The sequence below is a fragment of the Austrofundulus limnaeus genome, unplaced genomic scaffold (genome assembly GCF_001266775.1).
Source record: "Austrofundulus limnaeus strain Quisiro unplaced genomic scaffold, Austrofundulus_limnaeus-1.0 Scaffold2401, whole genome shotgun sequence".
In the NCBI taxonomy this organism is placed as follows: Eukaryota; Metazoa; Chordata; class Actinopteri; order Cyprinodontiformes; family Rivulidae; genus Austrofundulus; species Austrofundulus limnaeus.
Genome location: NW_013954803.1, coordinates 5,425 through 16,595, shown reverse-complemented (window position 1 = coordinate 16,595; position 11,171 = coordinate 5,425). Strand labels below are relative to the sequence as shown.

The following is an 11,171-nucleotide window of genomic DNA, read 5'->3' as shown; positions in this document are numbered from 1 at the left end:
AAGCTGGCTTGTGCAAAGAAAACAAAAAAAACAAATGTGTAACAAAAAATAACAAACAAAAGCTAAAACCTAAAGTCTAAATAAATTAAACTAAAGGTAAAGCTCCACCCTCCTCTTGTCACACCTAAGCTAAACCCTAAATTAAGCCTAGAACTAGTCCTCTGTGAATGACAGACGCCATTTGGACAGCACTTCCCCAGCTCCCCAGACCTCAACAGGTAAAACCCAGACGGGCTAATACTCCCTCAAATACGTCTTCGTGGGTACCAGGCTCGAGGTAATGGAACACCCCCACCTGGGATTACCACAACCGCAGAAAGAAACAAATCATCAAAAAATGCCTGTCGATGGATGAGTCTCACAGAGTCTCAGCTGACAGGCATCTAACTTTACCAGAGAGCTGCACAGAGGACAAAACTCTAGAAAAACATAAAAGAAAATAAGAGAACAAAGCATAAAAGAAAAAAATTAACCCCAAAACATCTAGAGAAGACTAAATGTTTAAAAATCATGTACTCTCATGTTTTATTCCCAGGAGGGGGAGCCAAATATCAACCCAGGCTTCGTGAGGACATAAATGCATTGCAATTAAACTGGTGGGTTATTTAAAAATTCACAATAATAAGCCAGTCAGAAATGCACAAATTAGTTTGGTATAGCAGATGGGACAAATCGAAGTTTCATGGAGGCGGAAAGAATGTAAAACAGTGTGGCAAAAGCATTCACACACTGTGTAAAACTGTTCTGTTCTCATTATGTCAAATAAGGCAGGGTGTGTGTGTGATCAGAAACCACAACTGAACAGTAAGGGCCGAAGGTGTAGCGTTGTAGAACCCTCGCCCAGAAAGATAGCAGCCGTGAAATACGGCCTGCCCAAGGTGAATGTGATGATGCTGGAACGAATGGTCATCCCTCGAAAGGACCCCCAGGAAAACGCCAGGTGGAAATGGCTAGCGCGAGGTGGCGCGCAGTACCAGTCGGTCCAGGTGGAAATGGAGCATCACCCCCCCATGAGAAACAGCATTGTCCCTGTGAAAAAAATAGAATCACAAAAACACAGAGAGAAAAAAAAATTAGAAATAAGTCAAAAACACTCTGTCAGACAGACATTTCCGTGTGTGAAACTGATAATGATTATAATTTTAGTTTAAGAAACAATAAAACTCTAACACATCAGTTCTCTGTCATTTATAAATAACAAAGCCTCTGTTCTCTGAACAAAGCCAGGGGAAACCAGATGTCATATTCTGTATACAAACTGCACTCATTTCTGCTACATTTAGCATTAGCTCATTCAGTATAGCAATGTAATACAGTAGACTGGCTTCCAGGAAACTGCCTGTGAAAACAGGTTCGCAGTTGTCCCATTATGTAATTATGGAAGTAACTTAAAATCCTGTTTGGGAGAACTGATGACATCATCACCTCACACACGGTCTCACGTGCACCCCCGAGCCGGGTAATCCCACTCCCTTCTGTGCCTCCAGGTGAGAACCAGCGAGCACGAGCGAACCCGGGTCGTGGTGCTGAAACAGATCCCCACCAGCCACCCAGATAAGTCTCAGCGGGAGATAAAAAACCTGGAAATGGCTGAGGCAACCTGAAACAGCATCGAAGATGTGGCAAAATGGAATTTTGTGAGATAAGCCGATGTACGAAACGCGTGCAGCGCAACGCAGGAAGGAGGGTAGACCCCCCCCAACCTCACTAGAGTGCTTTAGACTGTTTTGCAATAACATGTGGGCAAATAAGGTCAGATCTGAAATACCCCACATGTGTAAACTAAAAAGATCCGTACGTGAAACTGCAAATACGCGCTAATGTTTTTGCAGACTCACGGTCATCGTATTTAGTCTCAACACATTTAACCATGGTTTTATCTTATTTACCTCTGAGGCCTTCTGTTTTGTTTATTGATAAGTGACTGGGCATTTCCAAAAAAATGCAGGGGACCAGCTAACCAAAAAATCACATCACAGCAACGTCCCTGATGGCCACAATCACTGACAAATATTTTGCAAAATATAACCAAACCCAAACAATGAGTAACCAGATGTGTAAGAGCCAGTTAATGGAGAATTCAGTTCATGATGAGTATATTTTCTAGAATGTATAACTTAGATAATTTAAAAAGGATGCTTTTATTGTGAAAGGAATTTTGGCTTCCACTACGTAATACGTAACCTTAGTACTACTGCTTTACGCACGTTTAAGGTCAGATTGCAGTTAGATGCGGTGGAAGCAACACAGTTTTTTGACCGATCTGTACCGAGCCTTTTCATTTTCTGTAAATGTATTTTTTGAGTTCTTTAAGTAAACATCCTAAAAGAAGACTTGGTTTCAGTCGRGTGATTCAAATACTGGTTGTTGGACAAGCTGCAAAGGTGGTACAACGAACTAGAGGGACGCAGAYTGCCACTACAWAAAGTCAAAAAACTAGCTAATGGAGCCTCCTGGTTTGTAATGCCTGGACAACGCGGCTGTGAAGAAAAGAAGCTCGTGTCTCGCTGAGAGAAAAAGAGACTGAAAAAGGTAACAAAAAGGCTTCTTCATCTTTGAATATTGTGAAGAAAAGACGTCATACGGATAAATGAAGGAGCTCCGACGAACATTAAAGTTAWACAAGAAAGGCATCTTTGAAGTAAGTGCTTTAAACTTTGTGCCTGCTTACTGCACATTTACTCCYCGAATATAAGATGGCTGAAGGAGATGCTGACACGCGTGGCGAGGATAAATTGGAACAGGGGAGAGAGCGCAAGCTAACTGAGAAGGGCTTGGAAGAGAGATTACAACAGTTCATAAGATTGAGAAGACGAACGTTAGCCACTCTAACCAGCCAAATTAAAGAGATAGAGACATTGAAGTGTGATGCTCAAAATGTGGAAAGTGTTCAGCTTAAGATGGAGAGCGATTTTGCACAGTCTCTAAACGAGTTTAATAGGCTCAATTTGGAAGTTTGCAGTCTGCTGTCTGAAGAGGAAAAAATTCACGACCAAAATAATTGGTACGAACCTAAAATGGATCAGATAACAGGCTTCATGAAAGAAACTAAAAGATGGCTGACAGGAGTGCATGATTCCACAGAGGGGGAAAACTTGCTCTTAGATGATCCTACTGAACAAYTGACAGACGAAGAAGATGCTGTTTTGCCTAGTGACAGTGTTTCACAGATATGGGCCAGTAATGTTGCTAAGGCACACTCTCATGTAAGTAACACTTCCAACGACTCACGTGTATCGTCCATACGTGCCCGTCAGGAAGCAGAGCATGCCGCTTTAATGAAACGACAAGAAGCGCTGAAGAAAAGACAGGAGCTTGAATTRCAAGAAATTAGAATTAAAGCTAAAAAGGAAGAATTAGAACTGGAGACAGCATTAGCTGAAAGCCAAGCAAGAATACAAGTGCTTAAAGAGTATGAAACATTGGAAGATGACAGAGGTAGCATCGTGTCAGTGCAAAAATCAATAAGTAGGAACATAAAAAAGGAAAGAGTTAGCATGTCGCTACCGCAACATGCTACAATGAATGTTCAAGCARCAAGACAAGTGCAGCGCAKACAAATGCCACAACAATTARCGACAGTCTCAAACCAAACTCCTAGAACACAAACAGGGAATGACATTGTGTCAGTCATGCAGAAGCAGAACGCAATAACTGAATTGCTAGTAAAGCAACAACAGCTTTCMCAGCTACCTACAAAGGACATTGCTGTGTTCAAAGGTGATACACTGCAGTTCAAGTCATTCATGAGAGCATTTGAACATGCCATAGAGCAGAAAACAGACAATGACCAAGATAAACTATACTTCTTGGAACAGRTTACAAATGGTGAGCCCCAAGAGCTCGTTCGTAGTTGCGCTCACATGACACCAAGCAAGGGCTACAAAGAAGCTAAGCGACTTCTGCATAAGCATTATGGAGATGAACTTCTAATCGCCAGTGCGTACATGGAGAAAGCTCTCAAATGGCCACAAGTGAAGGCAGATGATGGGAAAGCTTTAAATGCTTACGCAATGTTCCTGATAGGATGTCGTAACTCTATGGAAGATATTGAGTTCTTAGAAGAGATGGATAATCCTACCAATCTGCGCATGTTGATATCCAAACTGCCCTATAAAATGAAAGAACGTTGGCGAACAGAAGCTTTCAATCTCAAAGAACAACGTGGTCACAGGGCCAGATTTACTGATTTAGTGAACTTCATAGACCGCCAAGCTCAGATAGCAATCGATCCTCTCTTTGGTGACATATCTGATAGCCGCTCACCCATAGCTGCAAAGATGAACCAAAAAGGAAAGCAGGCCGTGAAAAAGGAGTTTCGTGGAAGCAGTTTTGCAACCAATGTTGTTCCTGAAGCCAAAGAGTCTCAAGAAAGAACTGCCAAGGTCAAGCCTGCTAGCAGTGGAAAAGTGGTGAACGCCTTTGATAAACCCTGTCTGTACTGTCAGCAGTCACACGCTCTTGCTTCATGCAGTAAGATCAAATTACAGTCTCATCAAGAACGAGTGGAATTCCTGAAATCAAAGGGTCTATGTTTTAGTTGTTTGATCCCTGGTCATCTCAGTAAATCCTGTAAACGAAAATTAGAGTGCAAAGAATGTGGATTTAAGCACCCTGARATTCTGCACAAACAAAAYGATGACAGTTCCGCCTCACCAAGAAAGAATGATGGCGCTACTGYTGAAGAGGTGCCAGCTGCTGAGGTTCCCATCACACAGGAGTCTTGCGCCCTCACAGGGGCCGGAGAAGCTGATTGTGTGCTGTGGATAGTACCGGTGAAAGTCAAGTCGAAGAATAGTGACCAYTATGTGGAAACGTACGCCTTTCTAGACCCGGGAAGCACGGCAACATTCTGCACAGAAGACCTAKAAAAGAAATTGAATGTGAAAGGGAAACCAACCAGAATACGRCTCAGCACCATGGGTCAAGATGCACCAGAAAAACAGAAGTTCATGGACAGTATGGTTCTATCAGAGCTCAAGGTGTGTGGGCTGGAGGACAGTATGTACGTCGAGTTGCCCAAAGTGTTTACTCACAGCAGCATACCTGTTCATGCCGGAAACATACCCAAGCAGTCTGANGTCAGACTGGACCTGTCCTCAGACCTGTCCTCAGCTGTGGACAGTCTTCAGAGTGTCTCAGTGAGTGGACTAACTGGACCTTGTCAGGGTTCAGCTCCTGGACCTGATGATGTTAAAGACCAGCAGAACTCAGTTCAAGATGGCCGCCACCAGTAGCAGCTGCCACCGAGCTAAAGGCTAAAGGCTAAAGGTTAGCATGTAGCAGCTCACACAGAACCAGTTCAGAACCCTGGTCCATGTGTTGGAGGTTCTGTCCAGACCGGAGAACCTTCATGTTCTGAGTTCTACCTCAGATAAATCACAGCACGGGACCTTCTGTTGTTGGACCGGGTTCTGGTTCTGGTTCTGACTGTGAACATGTGTCTAGGGTTTTAATAGAGAAACTGGACCAGAACCACTGAATCAAACTGCTCTGTAAGATTCAACCAATGATTGCCTGGTTCTGGACCGAACCCGAACTTTCAACATCCGGTTGGATTGTTTTTCAAAATAAAGGTTGATATGAAAAGTTAAGTTTAGCTGCACATAAACACGGGGCTGGACCGGACCGAAGTCCAGTTCGGAGACACGGTTCTCCAGGTTCTGTTTCCGGTCACAGAAATAAGAAGTTAYATGTTTTGTCTTTTCAAACCGGAAGTAGTTCCGTTGAAGGGTTAACAGTTCTTCAGATGTGAGAGCACCAACTCTTCACAYCTAACTCAAACTTCACAGCGACGTGAAATAAAGCGAGTCACCACGTCGGTCACAACACCAGCAGCTCAAGGCTTTTATTGTGAAGGGCCCGCGGACTTCCCGTCCTGCAGCTCGGTTCTCCTGCCCTCCACAGCGCGCTCACCTGTTTCTACCTGCCGCAGAATGTGTTCCAGCAGCCCGGGGGACCGCAGCGCTCCCACCACCACCAGCACCGAGTGGTCCGCCGCCGCTGCGGGCCGAGAGGAACCGGGACCGCCGCCCCGCGCTGCCGCCATCATTCCGGCCGCTCACTGGTGACGTCATACGCACGGTCACGCTGGCTCCGCCCGACAGACGCCAGAGGGTGATTGACACATTGGAACAACCAATCAAAGAAAGAGGACCGAGTTGTGGACCAATCAGAGCAGAGGGTGAAGTGTTCAGGTGATCTTCAGGAGAAAACAAAACCACAAGAACAAAAAAACTAAATAACGTTTAAGACAAATAAAAAACATTTATAAATAAGTGGAATTTGATTGAAAAAATGCCGAGTGTTTTACTCGTAAGACTTATACTTTAATAACAAATACATTAAATTTAAATGTTAAAAGCTCAGATTTATAAACTGTTTCTGCAGTAAAACAAGAAAAATCTGATTACTTCTTAGTTCTACCCTCGTGTGAAGTTTAATTAAACATCATGTTTTCACTCTAGTACGGATTTTTATTTGTGTTTTTCCTGTTGGCAGTGAAGCAGTCCGTTAAATCCCACAGTTCTGGCAGCACCTGAACGCCTCTCGGTGTCCAACATGGCGGCCCCCGGCAGGTGCGGCTTCTTCGTGCAGAGAAAGAACCGATTCTGTAAYATGATCGTTGGCAAAGGGAAACGGTTCTGTGGCGAGCACGCGACCATGGTGAGGTCACGCGCTCGAAGCACGGGGACAGAGGTCCAGCAGGGTCCTGGTCCGGGTGGTTTCAGGGGAGCTGCTGTTGGCTCCAGAGCTTTTTGATCTGTTTTAGATTCTCTTTTTATTTGACTGTTTATACATGTTGTTTTTATGAATTAAATAAAGTTTAATTTTCAGTTAAATCTTTAAAAATACTTTTCTGCAGGAAAGTATTTGGTCTCAGATGGTCCTGATCCGTTTCACAATGAAACACCTTCAGCATCTGATCACTGATTAGAACCATTGATCAGCTGTGATGCGTTTCCTGTTTCAGGAGGAAGTGGGCGGAACCAAGAGGATCCCCTGTCCTCTGGACCCCAAACAGTGAGTCAAACCATCCATCAGGTCTCTGATCAGCTGATTGTAGTCATTGATCATCTGTAGTAATTGATACAGGATGAATTAGTGTAATCAACAGTTGTGTAGTTAGAAATGAATCACTAGTGTTGGTGCACATAGTGCAGCTGAGCTCTTCTGGTCACAGGTCAACCAGGTAAACACAGGTTAAACTCTAAAGGCACATTTATAGCTTGATATTTATGTAAATTCTCATCTACAATTAAAGGAATGTTAACACAAATCTGTTTAGAGTAAACACACTGGGTATGTATAAATACATGGGTTTACCTGTTGAACTTGTGCACTTTCAGTGGTGTTTCACAGCAACCTCAGTCTTTCACCATTAAACACTAAACCCTCTCAATAACTGAGTTCAGCTGGATTTACACGTTTATTTGTGATCATGTTGTTTCTGTTTCAGCACAGTGACTGAAGACAAACTGGAGAAACATCTGAAGAAATGTAACTCCAGAGAAAAACCCCGAGCTGTGAGTCGTTCATTCATTCATTCATTCATTCATTCATTCATTCATTCATTCATGTAGTGGCACTCTGTGTCCCTCTAGTTTGTTGTACCACCTTTGCAGCTTGTCCAACAACCAGTATTTGAATCACGCGACTGAAACCAAGTCTTCTTTTACGATGTTTACTTAAAGAACTCAAAAKATACATTTACAGAAAATGAAAAGGCTCGGTACAGATTGCGTGATTCAAATACTGGTTGTTGGACAAGCTGCAAAGGTGGTACAACGAACTAGAGGGACGCAGAGTGCCACTACATAAAGTCAAAAAACTGTGTTGCTTCCACCGCATCTAACTGCAATCTGACCTTAAACGTGCGTAAGGCAGTAGTTAGATGCGGTGGAAGCAACACAGTTTTTTGACTTTATGTAGTGGCACTCTGCATCCCTCTAGTTCGTTGTACCACCTTTGCAGCTTGTCCAACAACCAGTATTTTTGCGGTCTGTGYAAAAGACAACAGTTTTTGAGGATGGGCATTATTGTGTCGGATTGCCACTTCGAAATGAGAAGCTCCAGATGCCTAATAATCGTAGTGTGGCAGAACAACGCATTGCGTCTTTGGAAAGGAAGTTCAGGAAGAGTCCTGAGTTCTTTGAAGATTACAAGAACTTCATGAAAGCAATCATTACCAAGGGCTACGCAGTCCGGGTTCCAACAAATCAACTGACTCGAGAGGACAACAGGGTGTTCTATATACCGCACCATGGAGTCTACCACCCAAAAAAGAAGAAGCTTCGGGTGGTATTTGACTGCACATCCTCCTACCAGGATCGGTGTCTGAATAGTGAGTTGCTCCAGGGGCCTGATRTGACCAACACGTTGGTTGGTGTCCTCCTCAGATTTCGGGAGGAGCCTGTAGCAATAATGGCAGACATTGAGTCAATGTTCTATCAAGTTAAGGTGCCAGAACATGATGCAGATTTACTCCGCTTTCTTTGGTGGCCCAARGGCAGATTAGACGAGCCTATGGAGGAATTCCGAATGACAGTGCACCTTTTTGGAGCCACTTCTTCTCCAAGTGTGGCCTCATATGCACTGAGAAGAACTGCGGAGGATCACAGGGACACTGCATCTCCGGACGCAGTTCAGACAGTCCTGCGCCATTTCTYCGTAGACGACTGCCTGAAAAGTGTAGCCACAGAAAACGATGCAGTGAGACTAGTCAAGGAACTTCAAGCTTTGTGTAGCAGTGGAGGGTTCACTTTAACAAAGTGGATGAGCAACAGCAGAAAGGTGCTAACGTCAATCCCTGCAGAGCACAGAGCCACTGAAGTCAGAGACCTGGATTTACGACACGACACTCTACCAGTYGAAAGAACTCTTGGTGTGCAGTGGGACACGGAATCGGATACTTTCCTGTACAAAATAGAGCTACAAGACAAGCCAGTGACCAGAAGAGGTATCTTATCAATCGTCAACTCCATCTACGATCCTCTTGGCTTTCTGGCGCTGGTTATCTTGCCTGCTAAACTTTTGTTGAAAGATCTCTYTAAGGAACATCTTGACTGGGATGAAAACATTGATGGAAAGCATGCTGAAAAGTGGAGCAGATGGCTCGAAGATATCACCTACCTCTCCAACTTCCATGTGAGTAGATGTTTGAAACCCACCAACTTCGGATGCACTACCTCAGCGCAGTTGCATCATTTTTCAGATTCCTCAGAATACGCTTACGYCACTGTGTCTTATCTACTGCTYGAGAATGAACATGGCGAGAAACACTGTGCTTTCCTTATGGGAAAATCAAGAGTGTCCCCACTGAAGAAAGTCACAATCCCTAGGCTTGAGTTGACCGCGGCGGTTGTCGCAGTGAAGGTCGACAAGATGTTGCACGAAGAATTGCAAATACCACTGCGACAATCTGTTTTTTGGACAGACAGRACTACGGTGCTTAGATACATCGACAGTGACACGGCACGTTTTAAAACGTTTGTTGCTAACAGAGTTTCGATGATCCGAGAAGCAACCAAACCCTCACAATGGATGTATGTKYGAACAAATGAGAATCCTGCAGATCAAGCCAGCAGAGGCCTGAAGGCAAAGAGTTTGGTCGAAGGAGGAATATGGATAAGTGGACCAGACTTTCTGCTGAATGAAAAGGATTGGCCAGAACAGCCTGTGCGAAAGAAGGAAAGCCTAGAAGATGACCCGGAGGTCAAGAACACAGTCGCTGTTCACATGGTCAAAGTTGAAGAAAGTATGGCACCAATGAACCAGCTACTTGCTTATCACTCTGATTGGAGCAAATTGAAACGATCCGTGGCTTGGATTGTAAAGGTAAAGGATGCTCTGAGGGAGCGTAAAGAAGAATGCAAAAGGGCATTAAGAACAATTAGCCAGACCGAACTTGACCCTGAAAAACAAAGAAAAAAGTAAGAACAACATATGAAGAAATTTCAAACTGAAAAGACGATACTCACCTTGGATGATCTGGACGCTGCTGAAGCAGAAATAATACAGTTCAGTCAAAGACAGCACTTTGAGGAAGAAATCAAGGTCCTGAGGAATGGAAGCCAACTCAGTCGCAACAGTGTGCTGTATAAACTTGACCCGACTCTTCAAGATGACACCTTGAAAGTAGGTGGAAGACTTAACAAGTCTGCTATGCCAGAAAGTACCAAACACCCAGTGATTCTTTCTAAACATAGCAAAGTTGCRACTTTGATCTTGAGGGACGTACATCAAAGAACAGGCCACTGTGGACGCAYTTATGTGTTGGCACAAGTAAGACAGAAATATTGGATTCCACAAGCCAATTCTGCGATCAGGAAGATCATCGGTCAATGCACGGTGTGCCGTCGGATGAATGGCAAGGTTGGTGAGCAAAAGATGGCAAGCTTACCTAAAGATCGCCTRCTCCCAGACCAACCTCCTTTCACGAARACTGGTGTTGATTACTTCGGCCCGTTTGAGGTTAAACGGGGCCGGGGTACTGTTAAGAGATATGGGGTAATGTTCACGTGCCTTACTCTCCGAGCTGTGCACATTGAAGTTGCCGACAGCCTTGACACAGACTCCTGCATAAACGCCATTCGCCGTTTTGTATGTAGGAGAGGTCAAGTCACCACCATGAGGTCAGACAATGGCACAAATTTTGTGGVGGCTGAACGAGAGCTAAGGAAAGCCATTCAACAGTTGGATAATGAAAGAATTGAGAGAGTCCTGCAACCAAAGGGGATAAAGTGGATATTCAACAGCCCAGCTGCCTCTCATCAYGGTGGGGTTTGGGAAAGGCAAATTRGRACTGCACGAAGAATCCTCAATTCCCTGCTGAAAGATCAGTCAGTGAACGATGACGGTCTACATACAGTAATGTGTGAAGTCGAGAGCATAATTAACGGCAGGCCGCTCACAAGCGTTTCAGATGATGTCAATGACATAGAGCCTTTAACCCCAAACCATTTGCTGCTTCTGAAGGCTCAACCAACTCTGCCTCCAGGTGTCTTCAGCGAAGATGATGTCTACACCAGAAGAAGGTGGAAACAAGTCCAGTATCTCGCGGACTTATTCTGGGCTCGTTGGACACGCGAGTATCTTCCACTTCTGCAGGAGCGACAGAAGTGGCTGAAGCCTAGAAGAAACTTCATGGCAGGCGATGTGGTGCTCTTGGT

General features: G+C 44.3%; 4 protein-coding genes across 4 annotated transcripts; 3 read left to right on the top strand and 1 right to left on the bottom strand.

Moving 5' to 3' along the window:
* Positions 1–5,537: 5,537 nt before the first annotated feature.
* Positions 5,538–7,526, top strand: LOC106510934 (tRNA:m(4)X modification enzyme TRM13 homolog; the record flags this gene model as incomplete). Its single annotated transcript, XM_013999668.1, is given in 4 exon segments — positions 5,538–6,197; positions 6,502–6,666; positions 6,974–7,023; positions 7,460–7,526. Coding segments are annotated over 3 exon segments (222 nt in total), but the record flags the coding sequence as incomplete, so codon positions are not given.
* LOC106510935 (electromotor neuron-associated protein 1) lies at positions 5,914–6,077 on the bottom strand (the record flags this gene model as incomplete). Its single annotated transcript, XM_013999670.1, is given in 1 exon segment — positions 5,914–6,077. A coding segment is annotated over 1 exon segment (139 nt), but the record flags the coding sequence as incomplete, so codon positions are not given.
* Positions 7,527–7,957: 431 nt separating the features above from the next.
* On the top strand, positions 7,958–9,960 carry LOC106510933 (uncharacterized). Its single transcript, XM_013999667.1, has one exon. The coding sequence runs from the start codon at positions 8,077–8,079 to the stop codon at positions 9,934–9,936; it is 1,860 nt and encodes a 619-aa protein (XP_013855121.1). The 5' UTR covers positions 7,958–8,076; the 3' UTR covers positions 9,937–9,960.
* On the top strand, positions 9,941–11,169 carry LOC106510929 (uncharacterized; the record flags this gene model as incomplete). Its single annotated transcript, XM_013999664.1, has 1 exon — positions 9,941–11,169. A coding segment is annotated over exon 1 (1,224 nt), but the record flags the coding sequence as incomplete, so codon positions are not given.
* Between the last annotated feature and the right edge of the window lie 2 nt (positions 11,170–11,171).